Consider the following 26,328-nt stretch of genomic DNA (forward strand, 5'->3'; position numbering starts at 1 on the left):
GGGGCACAGTTCGAAGGTAAGGAGCAGGAGGTTTAGGGGGGATTTGTTGGAGGAAAAAAATCATCCAGAGCATTGTGGTATCTGAGACTTATTGCCGAAAAGGGTGGAAGAGGGAGTGGAAGAGACTCATGAGAAATATTTGGATGAGTTCTGGAAATGACATCACAAAGAAGGCAAAGTGCTGGGAAATGGGATTAGAATAGGTGGATGTTTGATGACAGGTGCAGATACAATGGGCCAGAAAAACTGTTTGTATGGATGTAGGTTTGCTCACTAAGCTGGAAGGTTCAGTTTCAGATGTTTTGTCACCCTACTAGATAACATCATTAGTGAGCCTCCGGATGAAGCTGACTGATGATGTTACCCAGTATGGTACTCTGAAAACGAGTCTTCCAGCTCAGCGAGCAAACCTACATTCAGAACCTCAACCTGAGCTTACAAATCTTCTCAAAACTCGCTAACTGTATGTCTTTCTGATTCTAAGACTCCAAAGTTAGATTGCCAATAATTACTTGAGTTCGCTTCTCTAACAAAGTTAGTGAAAAAAATGTGTGAAAAGTGTAAGATGGCAATGGAACAGCACCAAATCAGCCAGCAGACAACACCTCACAATCATAGGGCTATCTCAACTTCCCTCCAAATATCTCGTCAATTTACAGATTATTGTGAACCATTCAAACACTGTTAATGTCTGAGCAAAATCTGGAGCAAATTTTATGAACAAAGTTTTCTTGTTGTTTCACAACTTTAGATCTGAAAATAGCATATATTTTTTCATGAAGTTAAATCAAAGGTTTTGACTCAAACTCTGGACAATATAAAATCTTGGATAATTTGAAAGACAACTGATGTTTCCATGATGCTGTCCAATGTTATCTTTCTTTTACCATGATGTGGAGGAACTGGTGTTGTACTGGGGTGGACAAAGTTAAAAATCACACAACATCAGGTTATTGTCTAACAGGTTTATTTGGTATCACTAGCTTTCAGAGCAGTGCTCCTTCATCAAGTAGCTGCGGATGAAGGAGCAGCGCTCCGAAAGCTAGTGCTTCCAAATAAACCTGCCGGACTATAACCTGGTGTTGTGTGATTTTTAACTTTATTTTACCAGTGAGAGCATCTAGTGTGTTCTCTGTTTAAATTATCTGATTTTCCAGTAGGACTTGTTCTGATACTTGTGACACTGTTGTAACCAAGATTGAACCTCTTGTAATTACAGGTGCTTACCGAATTACTGTGAGCACGGTGGGGAATGCTCTCAGTCCTGGAGTACCTTTTACTGTGATTGCGCCGGGACTGGCTATACAGGAGAAACTTGTCACAGCTGTAAGTGTCCCTTAATTACCTCTGCACAATACGAAGTTGCAGTGTTTGGCTTTCTTATGCAAAAAGAACAGTTAGTGCACTTTAAATTGTGTTTTGATTCGAACAACTGTGATTCACATTTTCCAATTCTAATTGAATGGATTGAATTCTGATCACGAGGAAGATACATCCTTGAAGTATCGTTCCTTTCTCTTCCTGCTGTCAGGTAAAGGTTCATTTGTTTTCTTTAGTAGATGTTTCATACAATGTTGCTATCTGATAACATGTTCACTGCATCAAATGAACTGGAAAATTCAATGAAGCGGCTGGAACTCAACATTGCATTTGTAACTCAAGCTGAAAGGAGGGCAGCTTGTCCATCCAGGCAGACTCTGCATCACGTTTGAAAGGGCAACTGGGAACCATCTACTCTCTGTGTGTTTCACCATGGATGCAGTCAACAATAACAACAGTTTGTGTTTATATAATGCCTTAGAGATAATAAAAAATCCAAAATCATTTCACAGGAGCGTTACCAAGTAAACACTGACACTGAAGAACACTTAATTTAAGAAGACAGTAGGGCTGATAACTGAAAGGTTACTCAAGGGGAATGTTGAAAGATACATCTTAAAGGAGATGAGAGAGATTGAAAGACACTTAGTTTTGGGTAAGGAATTTCTGAGCTTACAATCTTGGAGTCCTGGATCTTGGAATCAAGGCTACCTTTCAGGTATCTGTCTGTTCCTTACAGCTCAGAGATATATTTAAACTATAGCAATGGCTACACTGTAATGGTATTCTATTGCTTAACAAAGCTTTTGTGCTTGCATAGTTTTTGGTGATTTAATGGTGAGGTTGCATATCCTCTTACTGAAAAGGCATTGCACTATGTGAGACAGCTCATTGAAAGGTTTTCCTTTTTAATACTTGTAAATTTGCGACACTATGGTGGTGTTCATATACTTTCATAGAACATAGAACATAGAACAGTACAGCACAGAACAGGCCCTTCAGCCCACCATGTTGTGCCGACCATTGATCCTCATGTAAGGCAAACCTAATGTACGAACCCATTGCACCGTTGCAACATTTTGTGTGATATTACTGCACACTCTGCAGTTCCTCTTTTTTTATCAAAGTTTAACTAATGGTGCAAAGAAATGGGAACAACGGAGTATCTGGTAGACCTTTGAACCTTTTGTTTTGATGTGTGGGTCTTTTATACTAAAGGTCCCTGGCTAATATGTTGTGACAAACAGACAATAATATTGAAGGGGAAAGTACAAAAATTCTATTTCACTCTGCAAGGTGAAACGAGACATTAGAGCTAATATAATGTTACCCATTGGAGACCAGTGGCCCAAAGGCTTAGCATAACTAACCTATTAATTGTTATAGACTTGAATCAATAAGAGTAGATGCTGCCTCAGAAAGCTAAGAACCAATTCCCTATGCCCTGAGAGAAAAAAATAAAACTGATTAAAAGAAACAGCTGGAGCTATTTCAGGGAAAAAAAAACAGAAATTCTGGTCATGTGTTCCATCATCCAAGTTACCTCTCGTAAGGAGAGGTATCACCCAAACCCCTAAACTTGTTCAACTCATAGGTTGGCAGTTAATGCACCTTTCTACATAAGCCTATTGGTCAAAGAGTTAGTAATCCTCAGCAGAAAATTCAATCATCCTAACATTGAATCTAAATCTTTGCTAAATAACACAGGTATGTATTTCCTCATTAACTGTAACCTGTGACATTAAAACCCAAAAAGGTTGAGAACCTCAGTCTTCTTCTCTGATAGTTAACCAGACAGTAATTCATTCACACAGAACCAGTGTGCTCAGAAATGTGGCGAGTCCATACGTTGTATTTCTACTAATTTATTCAGAGAGAACTTAGGAGCTCACCAGTCACTCTTTTCCAGCATTGCAATGTTGGCTAAGACCTTCCAAGGTCTTCCACATTGTTAATCGTGTTCACTCTTTGTGTGAAGAATTAAGTTTACCATTCCAACAAATTGAATCTGTATCTCCTTGTCCTAATATCACAACATCATGTTTTATGATTAAATCATATACATTACGCTACCACACAGAGGCTCACTGTGCCTGTATCAGTACATTGGTCGATAAATGGAACTATCTATTGTAATCCTCCTATCTCCATATACTTTTACGATCATCCTTTCTAATATGCTGCAGTAGCTTTAATGCAGTTACATTGCTTTTGTGTATGCTGTGGTCAAATTCTCACTCAGTCACCTATTTCCCACTTTAATAATGTTCATAAAACAATAGCTTTCCTGATATTAAAGAACAGAAATCCTCTCAAAAAAATCAACTAGCTCCATCAGTCACTTGAAGCACGTCTATTGCTTTCAAAGCAACCAAAGCATTGGTAATACCATTATCACTTGTGGAAAAAAACAAAAGTTAAAGTATGATTGATCAGGGAATATAATTTAGTATTGATTCACTTAATCGCAGAGCTCACTCCTCTCATTTCACATCAGTCCTGTCCCAACAAAATTGTACAGAGTTTTGTGACCCAGCCTCTCAGGACCTTTTTTTTAATTCATGGGATGATGGAGCGGCTGGATGAGCCAACATTTATTGCCCAGGGAGCAGTTAAGAGTCAAGCATCTTGCTGTGGGTCTGGAGTCACATGTAAGTTAGACCAGGTAAGGATGGCAGTTTCCTTCCCGAAAGGACTTTAGTGAACCAGATGTTTTTTTCCTGACAATTGACAGTAGTCATCAAGAGACTCTTAATTCCAAATTTTCCTTGAATTCAAATTCCATCATCTGACGTGGCAGGATTTGAAACTGGGTCCCCAGAACACTATCTGGGTCTCCAGGTTAATAATCCAGTAATAATTCCACTAGGCCATCGCCTCCCCAAATTCTGGCTCACAATATTATTTTTTCTACACCATTTCATTATGCATATTTCTGACATTAATTTTTTTTGAGTCAGTTTTTGCAGTGTTAATTAATGTTTTGTGAATGAATGAATGAATTTGGAAGCCTGGAGTGAGGTGTTGATTCCCGTTCCTTGAGTAGAATGTTGTCAATATGTTTGCACAACTATATTTGAATGTCACAGCCATGATGTTTTCTTTATGGTCACAGGGTTTTCTAGGAACACTCTGCCGAGCCAGTACACACAAGCTGTTCACTGGGATGCTGCTTCTACTAATTTAATCTGGTTTTACGCACACACAAATGCAGAGCCAATCTGGAGCAAAATTCAAGTGGGAATCTTCATAACTAATAGTAACCATATTTCACAAGTAATTTGTGGTGAGACATCCCTTGCTGTTATTCAAAATTACTGTGTTTTGCAGTGTTGTTTTTTAGCTTTTGAGATTCACGCAGGAAGAGCTCCTGCATTCATTTAGCATTTATCACAATCTCACAAGGCAACCTTAAGTCACTTAACAGCCAACAAAATCCATTTCTGAATGTTGAAAAGTTGAAAATGCAGCACATATTTGCACACAGGAACCTCCCAGTTGTGTCAATGCACTGGCAACCAGATAATCTGTCAGATGTCAATTAAATGATAAATTTTGACCTTTATCTTCTTCAAAATAGTGCTGAAGGATCTCTTATCAAACTGGAAGGTCTTACAAAACCTTGATTTATCATCTCATCTGAAGGATGGCAGCTCTGACAGTGCAGCACTTGGACAGTACTGTACTGTTTTCAATTTCAAAAATATGCTTTATTCATAAATTATAATCATTTACAAGGTTCTTAATCAAGACTTTGCACAGAAAAAAATACAAAATATTAAACTGTTGATGTTTTTTCCAATCTTTTCCACAGTTTCACTGACACGGGCAGAACGTTTTTATTGGCACAAATATACTTTATTCATAAAAATTATCTAGATGCTTACAAAAAATATTAAACAATTCCATGCAGGTTTTGGAGAGGGTAAAAAAGGCACTGAAATTGAACGTTCTTCAGGGCTTCCCTGCAATTGCAAAGACAAAGGTATTTTCAACTCATGTATTTACATATATTTTGAGGCATCTCTGACAACTGAAAAATCCCTTGTTATACATTGGCAGAAAGACCTTAAATGGTGGTCTTTCCCCATTTTGCCTTGGCAGCAGCTCTCCCAGATTGTTATGCATCCCTGAGCACGTAATCCTGGATGTTGGAATGTCCCGGCCTGCAACAGTTGGTTCAGGTCAACTCTTTACACTGAACAACCAACAGGTTTTGGGCAGACCAAAAAGAGTCTTTCATTAGTTGATGGTTTTCCAGTCACAGTGTGCCAGCCTAGATCATGGTGTTTATGTTTCTAGAGTGGTTCTTGGACTCACAGTCTTCTGACTATCTGACCATATTCCTCCTATGTGAACATAGGAGGTATAGTCAGTAAGTTTGCCGATGACACCAAAATTGTTGGTGTAGTGGGCAGCGAAGAAGGTTACCTCAGAATACAACGGGATCTTGATGAGATGGGTCAATGGGCTGAGGAGTGGCAGATGGAGTTTAATTTAGATAAACACGAGGTGCTGCATTTTTGAAAAGCAAATCAAAATAGGACTTATACACTTAATGGTAAGGGATCTTGGAGTGCAGTCTCATTGTTCCTTGAAAGTAGAGTCACAGGTAGATAGGCTAGTGAAGAAGGCATTTGTATGCTTTCCTTTATTGGTCAGAGTGTTGAGTATAGGAGTTGGGAAGTCGTGTTGTGGCTGTAAAGGGCATTAGTTAGGAATACTGCATGCAATTCTGGTCTCCCTCCTATCAAAAGAATGTTGTGAAACTTGAAAGGGTTCAGAAAAGGTTTACAAGGGTGTTGCAGGGTTGGAGGATTTGAGTCATTGGGAGAGGCTGAATAGGCTGGGGCTATTTTCCCTGGAGTGTCAGAGGCTGAGGGGTGACCTTATAGAGGTTTATAAAATCATGAGAGGCACGGATAGGATAAGTAGACAATGTATTTTCCCTGTGGTGGGGAGTCCAGAACTAGAGGGCATAGGTTTAGGGTGAGAGGGGAAAGATAGGGACCTAAGGGGCAACGTTTTTTCAAGCAGAGTGTGGTGCCTGTATGGAATGAGTTGCCAGAGGATGTGGTAAAGGCAGGTACAATTCAGCATTTAAAAGGAATCTGAATGGGTATATGAATAAGAAATGTTCAGAGGGATATGGGCCAAGTGCTGGCAAGTAGGACTAGATTAGATTAGGATATCTATTTGGCATGGACGAGTTGGACCAAAGGGTCTGTTTCCATGCTGTGCATCTCTAAAATGATATGACTGTATGACCCAGGGAAGTGAGAATGGAACAATCAAGTAATGGTTGGCATCTATGAGAAGTCGTCTAAGCAAACAAAAGCAATGATTCATTTTGTTGTCAACAAAACTTCAACAAATTATGTGGCACGTGCATCTCAATACAGATACAGGTATCACAGCAAAACTGCACTAAAAGTATATAGCAGCATTTCAGTGCCACACTGAAGTGCTCAAAATTCTACACTAATATATTTAAGCATATGAATAATTGAGTTTATTATTAAACCTGAGGATTTTAATGAATTACTCATGATGGAAAGTTTACAAAATATATCAGACCTTTGTATTCTGAATTAAAAAGTAATGGAACTGATTTAAATAAAAGCATTATATTTATTTATGTATATGTATTCTAAGCTTTCCATGCTCTTGAAATCTGTTGATTTGAATTTGTGATTTGCTGGTACTGTAATAAGAGCTGTAAGAGTTATTTTGTTAATAATTTCACTCAAGTTTAAATAGGTTAGTCTGTTGTGAGCCATAATTAAAAGCATTATTGCATTGAAACAAAAACAGAAAGTGCTGAAAAATCTAGGCAGGTCAGGCAGAGTTTGTGGAGAGAGAAACAGATTCAACGTTTCAAGACCAAATGATTGTTCAGAATTGGTTTGGGGTTGTGGTTTGTCTGAAAGCAACCTGGAACCTCAATGCAACATGACTCTGTTTGCAACAGTATCGAACTGGTGGTACTGTCCTATCAGAAGCAGTAAGTTGAAGGTTCAGGTTCCATTTTCAGGACTTGAAAATCTGGTGATATTTGATATACTTGTGTCATGATGATTACATACTTTTTTAAAAATAGACGCCAATATTTGGGTAAGAATAGTAAGCCAAGATGGATCTCCAGGTGAAAAAAATGATTAATACGTTATAACCCTATATGAAGACCAATTGATGTCTTAGTCAATAAAGTTTGACAACATCCAGACAGACATTTTAATTTTCATTTTCTCATCTTATATTGTTGTGCCTGAAATGCATTGGCTGAAAGGGGGGTGGACGCAGATGCAGTAATAACTTTGAAAAGTGAATTAGTTCATATTTTCTTCAGAGAGCCAGTGCAGGCAGATGATATGTATGGCTTCCTTCTAAGTTGTTTGATTCTATTAAATGGCTCCATGATATCTAACAAATGTGAGGCACAGTGACACGCTGGTTGCTTCTTAGCACCAGGAACCCAGGTGTGATTCCATTTGGGTGACCATCTGTATGGAGTTTGTATGTTCTCCTGGAGTCTGTATCATTTCCTCTGGATGCTCTAGTTTCCTCCCACAAAGATGTGCAGGTTAGGTGGATTGGCCATGGACTTTTGCCTGAAACGTTGATTTTCCTGTTCCTCAGATGCTGCCTGACCCGCTGTGCTTTTCCAGCACCACACTCTTGGCTCTAATCTCTAGCATCTATAGTACTCACTTTTTGCATGCTAAATTTCCCATTGTATCGAGGGCTGTGCAGATTAGGTGGGTTAGCTATGGTGAAAGAGGGGTTATGGGGCAAAGGTAGAGGGCTCGGTCTGGGTGGCATGCTCGTTGAAGAGTCAGTGCAGACTTGATGGGCTGAATGGCCTCTTTCTGCACTGACGGGATTCTATGACAACAGTGATTTCAATTCACAGGAATTAATCACTTTTAAATAATTTTGTCACAAGGTATTAAACATTAGCTTTTACTGGTGGACTGACACAGGATTTGCTGTTTATCCCCGTCCTGCATTCTCAGCATCACAGATGCCAGTCTTTATCAAATTTCATTCAATCCACGATATCAACAAAGTCTTAAGACAGTAATATTGCTAAGGCTATGGGCTCTGACAACGTTCCAGTAATGGTATTGAAGACTTGTACTTGAGAAATTACAGCAGCCCTCGCCAGGCTCTTCCAGTACAGTTACAACACTGGCATCTACCTGACAATGTGGAAATGGCTCAGTTATGTACTATACACCAAAAGCAGGACAAATCCAATCCAGGCAGTTACCATTCCGGGCTTTGTCATCAGAAGAATGATGGAAGGGGTCATTAATAATGCTATCAGTTAATATAATGTCTCAGCAATAAGCTGCAGATTGATTCTTAGTACAGCTGCCTGGGTACTTACCTCGTTATAGCTTTGATTCAAACATGGACGAAAGATTTAACCTCCAAAGGTGAGAGTGATTGCCAGTGGTATCAAAGAGCCCTAGCAGAACTGAAGTACTTTGTAATTAGAGAAAAAACTGTGATGGGACCTGGCATAAAAAAAAGGCTTGTAGTTGTTGGAGGCCAATCATTGAAGCACCAGGACATCTCTGCAGGATGGTTGTCATGATTTAGAGATGCCGGTGGTGGATTGGAGTGTACAGTTAAAAATCACGCAATACCAGGTTGTAGTCCAACAGGTTTAACTGGAAACACTAGCTTTTGGAGCATTGTTCCTTCATCAGGTGGTTGTGGACCACGACCACCTGATGAAGGAGCAGCGCTCCAAAAGCTAATGTTTCCAATTTAACCTGTCGGACTATAGCCTGGTGTCGTGTGATTTTTAATTTCTGCAGGAGTTCTTTAATGTAGTGCCCCAACCACTTTCAGCTGTTTCATCAACAATCCTCCTTCCATCATGAGGTCAGAGGTGGAGAAGTTCATTGAATTGTAAATGTTTGGCACCATAAATACATTTTCAGACAGTGAAGCAACCCATGTCCAAATTAAGCAAGACCTGGACAGTATCCAGTCTTAGGGTGACAAGTGGCACATAACATGCACACCGCAGAAATGTCAAGCAATGACCATCTCCAACCAGACAGAATCTCGCCACTGTGCCTTAACAGTCAATGACATTACCATCAGTGAATCCCCCATTATCAACATCCTAGTGGTACCAGTTGGCCAGAAATGGAATTGAACTCACCATATAAACACTGCAGCTACTAAAGCAGATAAGAGACTTGGAATTCTGCAGTGATTAGCTCATCTCCTGTCTCCCCAGAGCCTGTCCACCATCTGCAAGAGACAAGTAAGGAGTGTGGAATATTCTCAAATTGCCTGGATGAATGTAGTTCCTACAGCATGAAGAAGGTGGATATCCTCCAGGATAAGCAGCCAGCTTGACTGGCATCTTCAACACTTGGAATACTGCGTCCAGTTCTTGTCGCCCTATTATAGGAAAGATGTGGATGCTTTGGAGAGGGTTCAGAGGGGGTTAACCAGGATGCTGCCTGGACTGGAGTGCTTATCTTATGAAGAGAGGTTGACTGAGCTCGGACTCTTTTCATTGGAGAAAAGGAGGAGGAAAGGGGACCTAATATGGGAGGCATAGATAGAGTCGATAGCCAGAGACTATTTCCCAGGGCAGAAATGACTAACATGAGGGGTCATCGTTTTAAGCTGGTTGGAGGAAAGTATAGAGGGGATGTCAGAGGCGGGTTCTTTACACAGAGTTGTGAGAGCATGGAATGCATTGCCAGCAGCAGTTGTGGAAGCAAGAGACTACTGGACATGCATATGGTCGCAGAAATTTGAGGGTGCATACATGAGGATCAGTGGTCGGCACAACATCGTGGGCTGAAGGGCCTGTTCTGTGCTGTACCGTTCTATGTTCTGTGTTCTAACATTGTTCTGTCTACCATATGCATTGTCACAGTGGTGCATACGATGCACAAAATGCATTACAGTAATTCACCAGCTTCTCTGGCAGCACCTCCTAAACCTGTTGCCTGTATCTAATCTTGTGACCAATCCCTTCTAAATAGACAAAGGCAGCAGAACCAGGGAAGAACAACCACCTCCAATCTCCCTCCAAGCCATGTATGCTCCTGACGTGGAAGTTGTATCACTGATACTTCAGGGTTGCTGGGTCAAAATCCTAGAGCAACTGTCCTAGCAACAACGTATGCTGATTAGTTGCTCAAGGAGGGAGGTCATGATCCACTTAGGAATGTACAATGCTGGTCTAGCCAGCAATGCCCACATCCCAAGAGCACATTTAAAAAGCGCACAAATGCTAGCCTATATTTCATAAGAATCATGTGACCATTACTCAATTCAATTGTCAACCTTCATCATATTGTTGAGTCCACAGATTGATGCTTGTGGCTTCTCCTTTCTGGTTCTGGACAGGAGAATGTAATCAGTTCCCAATTGTTGAAGGAGATTTGAATTATATTTCTATTGTGGACTGACAAGTCGCACAATAGCCCTTCTAAACATGGGACAAAGCTGACTAACTTGTTTTTAAAGTGAAATACTTTATAAAAAAATTCTTCTTGTTTTAGCTGTATACTTATTGCTCTTATCATTTAAGCTGTTTCTTAGGGAGGTTATGAACTACCGTGTGAATATAAATCTTGTTTTAAATTATAATTGATCATAGCATATGACAGACCTTTATCCAACTTAAATACCACTTACTAGCTAATATCACATGATATTACACGCAAATAAAATATTTCCTGTTCTTGTAATTGTATTTCTATATCTCCCCCTTCAATCTGTTATTCTTTTTCTCTCTAGTTTTCTCACTGTATATCAACATGTATCTTACTCTGACATTTCTTTCGAGATCTCAGGCAGAGTTTGTTCTAGCATTATGGTATCAGCATAAATTCACTGCCAGAGAAGATTGTGGAGGCTAGGTCATTGAGTATTTTTTAAGACAAAGATAGATAGGTTCTTGATTGTAAAGGAGATCAAGGGTAATGGGAAGAAAGTGGAATAATGTGGTTAAGAAACTTATCAGTCGTGATTGAATGGTGAAGCAGACTCGATGGGCTAAATGGCCTAATTTCTGCTCCTGTGTCTTATGGTTTTAATACAAACTACTTCAGGGTAGCAGAATAGAGTGCAGAGTACAGTGTTACAGCTGCAGAGAAGGTGCAGAGAGAGAGAGATCGATATTAACATTTGAGAGGTCTGTTAAAAAGTCTGATAACAGTGGAGAAAAAAGTGTTCTTGAATCTGTTCATACTTGTATTCAAACTTTTATTTCATCTGCATGACGGAAGAGAGTGCAAGCGATGATAGCTGGGGTAGGAGGGGTTTTTGATTCTATTGGTTGCTTTCCTCAGACAGCAGGAAGTACAGGTGGAGTCATTGGATGGAAGGCTGGTTTGTGTGATGGACTGGGCTGTGTTCTTGACTCTCTGTAGTTACTTGTGGTCTCAGAAAGAGCAGTTGCAAATCATGCATCCAGATAGGATCCTTTCTTTGGTGCATCTATACAAATTAGTAAGAGACCTTGTGCATGCTGAATTTTCTTAGCCTCCCAAGAAAGTAGAGGCATTATTGTACTTTCTTGACCATCGTATTGATGGTCTTTCATTACTTGATTTGTGTTGGTCTGACCTGTCCCTTGCAGTAACTGCTGAGATGTTGATGAATGCAGTTTTGAGACAGATAATGAAATTGTGAGCTTGAGTTCTTCAGTCCGATACTCTACTCTATTCCCTGCTTTCTTCCTCTGAATGTTGACCTGGAGTGAAGTGTCACATCTGGGTGACAACTTCCTGCACAAGACGAATTAAGAACTTGGTCTATTTAGACTACAGCTTTAACACCATATATATGTTGGAAGTGGTCACACTAGAAAGTTTATTCAGATATTCCCAGAGGTGGAAAATGTCTTTCTTTCATTTATCCATTCACTCGCTCACTCACTCACTCACTCACTCACTCCATTGTTTTCTTTGGGCAGAGGACAATGAGGAGAGATTTAACTGATACATTAAAAAAAAGTAGATAGAATGGATAGGAAATACACATATTCCATGGCAGAAAAGTTAATAACCAGACACATAGGTTTAAAGTGACTGATGAAATGGTTCGAGAGGAGTTGAAGATTAACTTTTTCACCTGATGGATAGGTATCTGGGAATTCAATGACAGAGCAGTCGAGGTTGAGACACTCACTGGAGTTAAAGCCCTAATAGAAATGTATCACGTGGAGTGAATCAAATTTGCTGAAGACTGGTATCTTTGATGCTGGAGACTACTCCAGAAGGAGGCCAAGATGGACCATCCACTTGGCACTTCTAGCTAAAGATTGCTGCGAATGCCTTATCTTTTGCAGTGATGTGCTGTGTTCTTCAGTCATTGAAGATGGGAATATTTGTGGAGCCTCTTCCTCCAGTCAGTTGTTTAATTGTTCACCACCATTCATGACTGGATGTGGCAAGACTGCAGAACTTCGATCTCATCTGTTAGTTTTGGGGTCACTTAGCTCTGTCACTTGCTGCTTATGCTGTTTGGCATGTATTCCTGTTTGGTAGTTTCACCGAGTTGACACCTCATTTTAGGTATGCCGTGTTGCACGCTCCATTGAACCAGGTCTTCTGTCTCATGAAGAATATTCCTGTCACACTGAATGTTAGAGCAGACTCAAAGGGCTGAATGGCTTACTCCTCCTCCAAGTTTTGATGTTTCTATGTTCTTTTCACAGATACATTACATGAAAGCACCATTTGGCCTCTCAAGTGAATTATCTTATTGCCCTATTTTGGAGAGGAGCTAAAGAAATATCCGTGGTGTCTATTTGTCATCAGCAGAAGAACACTGATTTGTGGCTCATTTTTTTACCTTGCTGTTTGTAGGAACTTCAATGTGCAATTTGGCCACACCATTTTCAAAATTATAGCATTGACTACATTGAGAAGCACTTCATTGATTGCAAAGTGTTTTGGGTCTTCTGGGTTCACAAACGGCACCATATAAACTTAAGTCTAAGTTTTTAACAGAAAGAAACAGTCACAGAAATGTTGAAAGCCACCCCTCCCCCCACCTCACCACTTCCCTCCACTCTCACCCATCACCGCAGCATAAAGGACCATGTAATTGCTTCTCTGGTGTGGGAGTGGATGAGTGGGAGGCAAGAACATTCAGAGTGCAGCATGAGCTGGATAATTGAAAAGGTTGGTTTGAAAGAAGCTTTTAAAGGAAAGGCCAAAGGTGGTAAAATAGCAAGTCTGAAGAGCGAGAGTTCAATGACAGAACGAATCGCCTTATTATTTCAGGGATAATAGGGTAAAGGGTGCTGCAGCAATCATTAGGGAGTATATTGTGTGGGTTGACTCAGGAAGAGCAATTATGGCTCACTTCAGTGAAGTCAATTCGAGCAGCAAAGAAGATACTTTTAACAAGGACCAGGGAGAGAAATTATCTTGGAAAGCATGAAAAATCATGTTTCCCATTTTTTCTGACCTCCAAAACCCTGCATTCCCTCTCACCACACTGCATCCATTCCCCATAAATTATTAGATGTATGTTTAGCAAAACGTCTTAACTTTTGTACTTCATGCTTCTATATATATATAAATCCGCTCGAAAACTCATGATTCAAATGATGTAATTTATAACCACTGCTTTGTCAGTTAATTACACACAATTTGGTTATTCATATTGTGAAACCAACTCTGGTTTATTGAACTAGGTCCTGAGCGGAGGGCAACACTGGCTGGGCTAGTATTTATTCCCCATCCCTAATTGCCTCGAGCAGGAGTTATATGTAGACCAGACCAGGCAAGGACAGCAGTTTCCTTCCCTGAAAGACATTAGTGAACCAGATGGATTTTTCCACTGAAATATATTAAATTTTATCATCTGCTATGGTAGTATTTGAATTTGGTTCCCCAGAGCATTACCAAGGTCTCTGGATTAATAGTCTTGTGATAATACCACTAGGTCATCACCTCCCTAGGCAATAACATGCAAAAGATAGAAACATGAAGAAGGCATTTTTACACTTGTCTTTATTTGTCAATGCATTGAGTGAAGGAGTTGGGAGGTCATGTTGCAGCTGAACAGGATATTGGTGAGGCCACTTTTGGAATGCTGCATTCAGTTTTGGTCACTCTGCTTTCAGAAGAAAGTTGTGAAACTTGAAAGGATGTTGCTAGGGATAGAGGGTTTGAGCTATAGGGAGAGTCTGAATAGACTGGGGCCATTTTCCCTGGAACATTGATAGTGACCTTAAAAAGGTTTATAAAATCATGAGGGGCATGGATAGGATAGTCAAGGTCTTTGCCCTTGGGTGGGGGAGTCCAGAACTAGAAGACGTAGGTTTAATTTGAGAAGGGAAAGATTGAAGAGCTTCCTCTAGAGTACATTTTTTCACACAAAGGGTGATGTGTGTATGGAATGAGCTGCCAGAGGAAGTGGTGGAGGCTGGTACAATTACAACATATAAAAGGTGTCGATAGTAGTCATGATTTGGAGATGTCGGTGTTGGACTGGGGTGTACAAAGTTAAAAGTCACACAACACCAGGTTGTGTCACAACCACCAGATGAAGGAGCGACGCCCCGAAAGCTAGTGCTTCCAATTAAACCTGTTGGACTATAACCTAGTGTTGTGTGATTTTTAACATTTAAAAGGCATCTGGATAGGTATATGAATAGGAAGGGTTAAGAGGGATATGGGCCAAATGTTGGCAAATGGGACTAGCTTACTCTAAGATATCTGGTTGGCATGGATGAGTTGGATGGAAGGGTCATTTCTGTGTATACATCTCTATGACTCTATGATTAGACTTTGCACTGAGTGACGCATATTTTCCCATTTTAAATTGAATCATGCCACACTTACACATCTGCAGCCTGGCACATGCAATAGAAATAAAGTACCACAGTTATTGAAAATCTGGATCTAAACAGAAAATGCTACAGTTAGTCAGCAGGCCAGGCAGCATGTGGCGAGAGGATGGCATTTGGATGCTCTGACAAAAGGTCACTGACCTTTGTTACTGCACCAGTATCAACAGACATAATGAGCATTGCAGCATTTCCCAGTTGTGCTGGAATAAAAAAAGAACCCTTTTCATCAGCCCTACAAAAAGCAATCAGACTTTTTGTGAGTCTCTTGTTTCTTTCAGCAAGGAACCCAGGATCAGTTGCCTGAGACTGAGTTTGGTACAACATTAATCAAAAGAAAAGTTGAGGAATATAAACAAAAGCCTGCTGAGCAAAAGAAATCAACATCAAAGCAATAAATTCATCATTTTAAAAGATGAGTAATCAATAAAAATGGCTTTTAAAAAGGCAGCCAAGTAGTCAAGCTAACTGTGGTTTTGCCTTTTCAGAGAGGCAGATTCAGTCCCAAATTCTGGTCACAAGGATAGAGGAGAGAATGGTGATGAATGAGGTTGAGTTTAATTCATTGTGCATTTGTCTGTGGTGGTGCACACTCTGAGTTGGCCTCAGCAGAATTCACACAAAAGATAGGTTCAGAAGCAGATTTCAGCCAAGGCTTTCCTCCGGTCCCAGTCCAGTGTGGAGAGGTTTTAGGGAGGGGAGGGGAGGGAGACTATGTTTGTGTGTATGTGTGCCTTTGTGTGTGTGTGTCTCTCCCTCTCAGTCTGAGGGTGCCCATGCACCCCTTTCCATGCAATCACCTCTCACCTGTATACACACACACACACACACACACATATAGACTCTCACACAATACAAAGTATCTCACGTGTACAACCACACACACACACTCACATCAATGCACACATTCACACACACTTGCAACCACATAGTCTCTCATACCCATCAATATACACCCGTGCATTGTTTCTCATTAACACCCACCATTATTGCACACACATCTTCATACACACTCTCTCACCCACAATTACAAACGCACACTCACTCTCTCACATTATCTCACACACAGCAACATTCTCACATACCCACATGCACACTTATTTGCATGTGCTCATACACTGTCTCTCACATCCCTCCGTCCGGACCCAGCTATTCAATTGAAATCTGATTTTGGAGACCTTGGTGGGTGGAGATTGTAAGAGTAGGTCTGTTGTTAGTGCATAACATTGGGATAATATGGGTAACTCTTTGGAGCCTTGAGGTACCCCTATGGTATAAACTTTGGCACAAGGTTCTGGTGACGTTTGAAGGATGTGTGTCACATATACTTTGGGGCTCCGTGAGGGGGAAAAGTGTGGAGAGTTGCAGGAGGAGAGGGCAGTCATCCATCAGGTCCTGTTGAGACTGTCACCAGTGGGGAAGAGTGCCAGTACAACGTGCATAAACTAGTCACATCTGTTCAATTTGTCAAGTGTCAATATGAGACAAGATGTGTAATTATGAATGAGTGCCTTCATTAATTGAGCGTAGTCTGCAATATAGAACTTATAATAATATAGCGATTGTTTTACACATGAGTTCTTGTGAGTGACTTGAAATGAATTTGGAAAGGGTGGTGGATGGGAGCAGTCACTAAGTTGGCACAGAGACGTGAAGGGCCATAGTTACTAGGTAGAAGGCATTAGGTCACATAGTGGGACATGGTTAGTGTGGCAAGCTGAGAAAAAGTGAGGGATATGCGGGGTGAGGTCTAGAGGAATGTTTTATTTATACTACCTTTTGGAGATGGAAGATACCCCTTTAAATCTAGTTCTGGAATACGTTTGGTAGAGATAACGTACCCTTCGGGATTGTGAAATGCTTCTTGGGTGTAAACAAATATGGATAAGTGGAAGAAAAGTTGACTTTAACAGAAGTGTCAGCTGTTTCAGAGTATCTCTCCGTACAAAGGATTATGGGACTGGTGCTGTGCTGCCTGTCTAACTTCCCAAAAAATGGTTTTCACAATGGAGTGCCTATTGCTGGACATCTCCAATGTCTTACTCAATGGAAGTGTTTCTTGAGAGAAGGGATTACGTGTCTAAGTTATATGTCTGTTGGCACAAGGTATTAATCACTTAAGTGAGATATTTGTTGACATTGAGTCTTATGCGCTTCAATGAAATGTTTGCTTATATAGGTTATTGAAAACTTAAATTGTTATGAAGGTGCTTAATATTTAATTTTGCTTGAGAGACTTAAGTTTTGAAAGATTGGTAAAAGAAACTTTGTAAATATACTTAGAGTGCTTTCTTTGAAAGAGATCATTGAAAGTTCACAATGGATTTTGCAGACTCTTTTTAACAATGCCTCCTAGGAAGCACATGACTGGTTATAACTGTATATTTCCTGTAGACCCTGTGGGACTGTTTGACCAGTGACCAGCTTGGAGAAGTTCTTATTTTATCTCATTCAGTTGGAAGGCTGCATGCTTAGAATAAGTTAAGTTGGAAAGGGCCCATTCAGAGTAAATCAACTTGGAAGAAAGCTTGATGTGATAAAGTTGCCCAGGTGGCTCTATTTCTGAAAAGAAAATCTTCTCCATCAGCTCATGGCGCAACCCATTTGTCCTTTTGAAAAAGCAATTAAGAGAATATTAAAAGAACTGTGGTATGAGAAGAGCTGACAAGGTTAGGATTGTTTTCACTGGAGTTCAGGTGAATGAGGGGGGATCTTGATGCAGGGAGGCTGTTCCCGATGGTGGGCATGTCCAGAACCAGGGGACACAGTCTGAGGATTTGGGGTGGACCATTTAGGATGGAAATGAGGAGACATTTCTTCACCCAAAGAGTGGTGAGCCTGTGGAATTCACTACCACAGGAAGTAGTTGATGCCAAAACATTGAATGTATTCAAGAGGCAGCTAGTTATAGCATTTGGGGTAAATGGGATCAAAGGTTATGGGGAGAAAACAGGATGAGGTTACTGAGTTAGACAATCAATCATGATCATAACGGTGGAGCAGGCTCGAGGGGCTCAATGGCCTCCTCCTGCTTCTGTTGTCTATGTTTCTATCTCAAGATTGCAAACTATGTCTTCAAGACTTCTGAGAGCATGATTAGTGACTTGACTTTGTATGCCAGAATTTCAGAGCAACACACCCATGATATAGTCTGAACTATTGTCATCAACAATAACCCGTTGGTCAAATGTGTATTTTTGGAAAGCCAATGCAGAGAATATTTTTGTTTTAAAGTTCCTTGAAATTTGTTGGTCTATTGGCATGGAAACTGAATGGGAAAGGATGGTGGATGCGAATTATAATTTGGCATTCAATTATCTTGGGTGTAAGCAGCCGTTTCGATTGGTACCTATAGAGTCAAACAGCACGGAAACAGACCCTTCAGCCCAACTTGTCCATGCTGACCAGGTTACCTAACTCAACTAGTCCTATTTGCCTGCATTTACCTCTAAACCTTTCCTATCAATGTACCTGTCAAAATGTCTTTTAAATGTTATAATTGTACTTGCCTCTATCACTCCCTCTGGCAGCTCATTCCATATGTGCACCAATTTCTGTATTAAATAGTTGCCAGTCAGGTTCCTTGTACATCTTTCCCCTTTCATCTTAAACCTCTAGTTTTGGATTCCCCTAACCTGGGGAAAAGACCTTGGCTCTTCACCTTATCTGTGCCTCTCATGATTTTACCAGCGTGTAACACATGATAGAGGGGGCAACAAGGATTTGCCATATTTTGGCATGGATAGAGCATAGAGTCTGAGGGGGCAAGTGTAGTAGGGAAAGTTTCTGTTTAAAACTTTAATTATAATTTGGCTACAGTGCTGCTGTCCCTCAGTTATGCTTACCTCCCATCTTACCTTGGGACCCAGCCATTCCCCCAACCCTAGACAAAAAAATAATGGCCATTTTTAAAGGTTGTTGTAATGGGGTGTCAACCAGTCTCGATGGCCTCAAACTGGGAATCAGAGCCACACCCACACTTGCTCTCACAGACAAAAGCTTGGCCCCGGGTAACATGCAATTGCAAGGCAATTTATTTTTGATTTTGGTTTAATTTTGTTTGGAGAAATGAGAATGTGTTTTATAAATGAGATGGATAATTGAACTGGATTGTTAAGAGCGTCCCATCAATAAAACAATGATATTTAACTGGAATAGTCAAAGCAGGAGAGAAATAAAAGCTGAATGGCTAGACCATTATGGTCCACTATAGCACATAAGACTAGAAAATTGCCAGAAACCGTAATAAATCAGGAGAAACTTTGAAATTAAACCCACCTTCCCATCTCCAAGCTCGGGTGAAGGCATTTCAGTTACCTGTGCAAGAGAACCTGCTCTGAATACTGTCCTTTAGAAGGAATCAAGGCTGTGGGTGAGTGTGGACTCCAACACATGGAATATATGGTGTAGTAGAAACTCAGACTCTCACTCCAGGGCACTGGCAAATTTGTTCTGAAGGGGAAAATCTACGGTCCACCTTATTTGTGAGTACTTTGTGTCTCAAAAGGCCCACCTGAGAGAGGGCATGCTGGCTGAGTCCTGGCAGCCTGAAGGTATGGTTAGCAATGTTTGCATTTGTCTTTCTTGCCCCCCACCCCACTTCCCCCTCCCCCAGTTGTGATCCAGCTCCAGAATAATCAATACTGTCAATTAGAAGGTGAACCATGAAAGCTCAACTATCCGATTTACATTCATTGCATTTTCATTCAATTTGCTTCATCAAAACAAGTTTTTAAAAATCTTTAGAATTGTCATTGGCTGTGGTCATCACTGGCCAGGCCAGCATTTATGCTCACCCCTAATTGTTCTCGAGAAGAGCTGCCTCCCATAAGACCATAAGACATAGGAGCAGAAATTAGACCATTCAACCCATTGAGTCTGCTCTACCATTCAATCATGGCTAATAAGTTTCTCAACTCCATTCTCCTGCTTTCTTCCTGTAACCCTTGATCCCTTTGATACTCAAGAATGTATCTATCTCCATCTTAAATACACTCTATGACCTGACCTCCACAGCCTTCTGTCAATTCATCACTCTCTCGCTGAAGATGTTTCTCCTTATCTCCATTCTAAAAGGTCTTCCCTTTACTCTACGTTTGTCCCCTCAGGTCCTGATCTCTCCTACCAATGGAAACATCTCCCCAATATCGACTCAGGCCATTCAGTATTCTGTAAGTTTCAATTAGATCTCCCCTCATCCTTGCAGGTCCTGCATCCTTGAGGTGTGAGGGCACAAGGGATGCTGGGAGGAGTGAGGAGTGTCAGCCATAGTCCAGTTGAAAGGTCTTCATATTTCTTGTGGTCTTATGGTAGCAAGTGAGTTTCAGGATTTTGAAACAGCAGAGGTGAAAGAACAGAAATGTAATTCCAAGTCTCCAAGAGGAAACTTGCAGATGGTGGTGGCCTGTCTCAATGATCTTTTATGGCAGAAAGAAAGATATTTGGATAGAGCATTTCACAACCTCAGGTAATCCTGAAGCACAGTCCAACCATTGAAGAAATTTTGGACTGTAATCACTGACGTGATTAACCAATGAAACACAGTGCTTATACAGTTGAACAGTATATGGTGTGCCATTTGCACAATGCACCAACATAGCATGAAAAACAAAGATTTGCAGTTACATTGCATCAATAAAAGTCCCGGATCTCCCAATGCTCAGACATATATTTCTGAAGTTCAGATGGGAGTTACACATGGGGGCCTTGTGGAATTCCCAGAGCATCATATTCCAAAGGAATTGCCTGGGAAATTGAAGATTCCACTGGGCAATTCCCCTTACGTGCGGGACCTTCCAAAAGAATCCATTTAAATCAGGGAAAAGGGTTTCTCCTCAGTTTAGTAAATATTTACTTAGGAAAAGTTAAACAATTCAAGAGCTGGTCGAACTCCTGAGTAACTATTGATCTGGCCATCTACCCTTCCCTAACATTGAGAGTCGCAAATACCTCTCCTCCCACCCTGACATGTCTGAGATGCTGAAGTGACACTTGCCTTTGCACTCTGGCACCGCACATTTCCCCCTCAATCCAGGGACACAACACTTCCCCTTTACTGCTGGACATGGTGCAACCCCTCTACCCTTGGGATCAGATTTCTTCCACACTCCAACAGGATCTAACACCCTCTCCACAGTTTCCGGACCCATCACCTCACCCTCTGTTAGTGCCAGTCCCAGTATCTCCCACCTCAACCTACTAAGGACAAAGAACAGTACAGCACATGAACAGGTCCTTTGGCTCAACAAAACTACACCAACACACAATGCCTTCTCAACTAAAAACCTTTTGCCTCTATGGGATCCATACCCCTCGAATGCCTGTATGCGCTATGCTATATCTGTCAAAATGCCTTCGAAATGTTGCTGTTGTATCTCCCTTGACCACTGCCTCTGACAGTGTATTCCATGCTCTTACCAACCTCTGTCTAAAAGAACTTCCCTCTCAGAACGGTTGGCACAGTGGCTCAGTAGTAAGCGCTGCTGCCTCTCAGTGCCAGGGTCCTGGGTTCAATTCCTGTCTCAGGCAACTGTCTGTGTAGAGTTTGTACATTCTCCCTGTGTTTGTGTGGATTCCTCTGGGTGCTCCAGTTTCCTCCCATGGTCCAAAGATGTGCAGGGCAGGTAAATTGGCCATGCTATGTTGTCCATAGTATTAGGTGCTGAAAATGTGTTGCTGGAAAAGCGCAGCAGGTCAGGCAGCATCCAGGGAACAGGAGAATCGACATTTCGGGCATAAGCCCTTCTTCAGGAATGAGGAAAGTGTGTCCAGCAGGCTAAGATAAAAGGTAGGGAGGAGGGACTTGGGGGAGGGGCATTGGGAATGCGATAGGTGGAAAGAGGTCAAGGTGAGGGTGATAGGTCAGACTGGGGTGGGGGCGGAGAGGTCAGGAAGAAGATTGCAGATTAGGAAGGCGGTGCTGAGTTTGATGGATTTGACTGAGACAAGGTGGGGGGAGGGGAAATGAGGAAACTGGTGAAATCCGAGTTCATCCCTTGTGGTTGGAGGATTCCTAGGCGGAAGATGAGGCACTCTTCCTCCAACCATCGTGTTGTTGTGGTCTGGCGATGGAGGAGTCCAAAGACCTGCATATCCTTGGTGGAGTGGGAGGGGGAGTTGAAGTGTTGAGCCACAGGGTGGTTGGGTTGGTTGGTCCGGGTGTCCCAGAGGTGTTCTCTGAAACGCTCCGCAAGTAGGCGGCCTGTCTCCCCAATATAGAGGAGGCCACATCGGGTGCAGAGGATGCAATAGATGATGTGTGTGGAGGTGCAGGTGAATTTGTGGCGGATATGGAAGTTTCCTTTGGGGCCTTGGAGGGAGGTGAGGGGGGAGGTGTGGGCGCAAGTGTTGCACCTCCTGCGGTTGCAGGGGAAGGTGCCGGGAGTGGAGGTTGGTGGGGGGGTGTGGATCTGACAAGGGAGTCACGGAGAGAGTGGTCTTTACGGAATGCTGATAGGGGAGGGGAGGGAAATATATCCTTGGTGGTGGGGTCCGTTTGGAGGTGGCGGAAATGACGGCGGATGATATGCTGTACATGGAGATTGGTGGGGTGGTAGGTGAGGACCAGTGGGGTTCTGTCCTGGTGGCGGTTGGAGGGGCGGGGCTCAAGGGCGGAGGAGCGGGAAGTGGAAGAGATGTGGTGGAGGGCATCGTCGACCACGTCGGGGGGGAGAAATTGCGGTCCTTGAAAAAGGAGGCCATCTGGGTTGTACGTTTTTGGAACTGGTCCTCCTGGGAGCAGATGCGGCGGAGACGAAGGAATTGGGAATATGGGATGGCATTTTTACAGGGGGCAGGGTGGGAGGAGGTGTAGTCCAGGTAGCTGTGGGAGTCGGTCGGTGTGGACTTGTTGGTCTGAAGGGCCTGTTTCCATACTGTAGGAAATCTTATCTAATCTCCTTCAAACCTACAGCCTTTTCTTTTAAAGCTTTGCCCCTGATTACAGTAATTGACATTTCTATCTTGGGGAAAAAGACTCCAACTATCCATTCTATCCATACCTCTCGTAATTTTGCAGTTGTCTATCAGATCACTCTCATCCTTTGAAGTTCAAGTGACAACAAACCATGTTTGTCCAATCTCTCCTCATGGCTAATGCACGCCAATATCCTCGTAAACTATTTCTGTAACCTCTCCATATCCGTCTGGTAGTGTGACCACCTGGACCACACACAGTACCCAAATATGGACTAACTAAAGTCTGTTTACAGAATAATTCATAGGATATGGGCATTATTGCTTAGACAAAGCATTATTATCCATCCCGAGTTATCCAGATGGTAGTTCATATTCACATGTGCCCCCGACCAGGTAAGGATGGCAGGTTTCCTCCTCTAAAGGGAATGAAGGCCCACATGGTTTTGATGACAATGGTTGCTTGATTGCCATTATGCTAGCATTTTTTACCTCCTGATTTTTTTTTTGTTGAATTCAGAATGCATCCTCTGCCATGATGGGATTCTAATCCAGGTCCTCAGAACATTGCCACTGCACCATCCCTGCCCTCAAGTTTCTTACCCAAAAGATTGAATTTACATTTATAGAATCCCTCATTTCTCTTTCAAGATGTTAGAAAATGCCTCACAATGTATGAAATTACTTCCTGCAGTGCAGTTATTGGTTGTATCAGTTTGTGCAAGAAATCAGTATTTGCTCTTCTCCTCTTGACATGACTTGTCATACATTTATGTAGAACAAAGATGATGGACAATTGATGTTATTGCAATTGTTGTTATGCAGCTAGGTGAGGTCTGGCATGGACTAGTGTTGTGTGCATTAGGATAGAAGGATTATAAATTGCATGCTTCCTATTTTTTTTTATTTGTATGTTTATTCCTTTGCTGGACTTTTTATTTCTTAATATTTCTATTTTTATACCAAAGAATCTGTACTTAAGTATCTGTAATGAAGTATCTTTCTACCTAAAATGGCACCTAAGTTGTAAACACTTTAACTCTACTCAGGTGAGTACACAACAATAAAGCTGCTCCAATTCATATTCAGCTGATCTATGCAGAGATCTAAAAGCAGAAAATGAATCCAGTGACCAGTCAACTAGTTACTTTTTTATTCACTCACAACACGTGGGCATCATTGGCTGGGCCAGCATTTCTTGCCCATCCCTAGTTGCCCTTGGGAAGGTGATGGTGAGCTGCCTTCTTGAACCATTGCAGTCCACCTATTATGGGTAGACCTAAATGCTCTTTGGGAGGGGATTCCAGGATTTTGACTGAGTGAAGGAATGGTGATATATTTCCAAGTCAGGGTGGTGAATGGCTTGGAGGGGAACTTGCAGCTGGTGATGTTCTGATGTATCTATTGCCCTTATCCTTCTAGAGAGAAATAAGGCAAGAATTATAATTGAGAGACAGTAGAACGACTGTTGTGGGGAAAGTCACCAGTCTCAGAGTCAGAATCGGGATTCAACGACAAAGTTTATTGTCCAAAGAAATTGAAGTTCCTGGGGGAGAGAGAGAGAGAGAGATGTCTAGCAGCATGGCTGTCCGCTGCAGCCTTCTCTCACCCTCGAAGCACACGTCACGATAGTTTATACATTTCTTGGTATAATGGTCCAAATATCGAGTGTTCGTTTGTGCAGCATGGTTTGTTTACAGAAAACATGACAGAGTCATTGCCAGTTTCAGAGGAATGTTACAGAGTCATTGTCAGTTTCAGCAGCTACGCAGAAGTCCATTGCTGCTGTAATTGGTTGTGGTTGTTCTTCCTGAGTAGGAAGATTGTTTTCCATTAATGCAAATCTAGGGTATTAACACTTGTATACAAGCAGTTGCAGGTAGTTAATATTTCTATTGAAGTTGATGGCTGTACTCAGACTCTTCGGGGGGCAGTAGACATTACTGATGTGTATTCTCTCTCCCACCCACCTTAAAATAATTATCTATAATCTGTGTCCATTGTGCTGGTATCCGATTAGCCTCAGGCAGTATCTGTGTATGTTTCGCTGTACTTTTCCATGGCTCAACAGCCATCTTGTGTGCTTCGTGACCAATTTATGGCTCAGCGGCCATCTCATGTCTGTGTACCCAGTGTCAGCATGCCCTTTGTTAACTCCCAATTCATGACAAGCAACAATAGAAAATGCTGGAGAAACCCACCACGTCTGGCAGCATCTGTGGAGAGAAAACAGAGTTGATGTTTCGATTGAAGTGACTTTGTCAGACTCTGTTAACTCTGTTTTCTCCCCACAGATGCTGGGAGAAAGTGAGGACTGCAGATGCTGGAGATCAGAATTGAAAAGTATAACACTGGAAAAGCACAGCAGGTCAGGCAGCATCTGTGGAGCAGGAGAATAAGTCCATGAAGGGCTTATGCCTGAAATGTTGATTCTCCTGCTCCTCAGATGCTGACTGAACTGCTGTGCTTTTCCAGTGCCACACTTTTCGACTCCCCACAGATGCTGTAAGAACTGTTTAGTTTCTTCAGCAATCTCTATTTTGTTTCAGATTTCCAGCAGCCATAGTTTTGTTTTGTTTATGATAGTAGAATCTTGTTCTCTCTGTGAAAATTACTCATGAATCTTTGGCTGCTTGATTCTGCAAAATAGACAATAGGTGCAGGAGTAGGCCATTCTGCCCTTCGAGCCAGCACCACTATTCATTATGATCATGGCTGATCATCCTCAATCAGTATCCTGTTCCTGCCTTCTCCACATAACCCTTGATAAGATCTCTATCCAACTCTTTCTTGAAAGTATCCAGAGACTTGGCCTCCACAGCCTTCTAGGGCAGAGCATTTCACACACTCACCACTCTCTGGGTGAAGAAGTTTCTCCTCAACTCTGTTCTAAATGGCCTACCACTTATTTTTAAACTGTGTCCTCTGGTTCAGGACTGACCCATCAGCGGAAACATGCTTCCTGCCTCCAGAGTGTCCAATCCTTTAATAATCTTATACGTCTCAATTAGATCCCCTCTCAGCCTTCTAAACTCTAGTCTATGGGTTAATATCTCATTGGAAGGCAGGGATTGAGTTAAAAGAGATGCCTCTGACTCACAGCAAGTGAACACATATTGTAGGATTAATGCATGCTCAAGAAAAACTGAAATTGTTGAGATGTTCTTATCATGGAGCACCTGAAACTTTGGCATTGATTCATGTTTTTTTAAAATAATTTATCATGTGATCAACAGATAAAG

At 41.7% G+C, this 26,328-nt stretch overlaps 1 protein-coding gene across 3 annotated transcripts in view; it reads left to right on the plus strand.

The window, feature by feature from the left end:
* LOC122551780 (contactin-associated protein-like 5) overlaps positions 1 to 26,328 on the plus strand; it is a 1,290,980-nt gene that overhangs the window by 735,663 nt on the left and 528,989 nt on the right. For all 3 annotated transcript variants that reach the window (XM_043694243.2, XM_087989330.1, XM_043694244.2), the window contains one exon: positions 1,220 to 1,326. In XM_043694243.2, coding sequence (XP_043550178.2) covers positions 1,220 to 1,326 — 107 coding nt within the window. The remainder of the gene's footprint in view (positions 1 to 1,219; positions 1,327 to 26,328) is intronic.

The sequence above is a fragment of the Chiloscyllium plagiosum genome, unplaced genomic scaffold (assembly GCF_037043375.1).
Source record: "Chiloscyllium plagiosum isolate Xiang-an unplaced genomic scaffold, Cpla_swu_hap1 HiC_scaffold_7, whole genome shotgun sequence".
Taxonomy (NCBI): Eukaryota; Metazoa; Chordata; class Chondrichthyes; order Orectolobiformes; family Hemiscylliidae; genus Chiloscyllium; species Chiloscyllium plagiosum.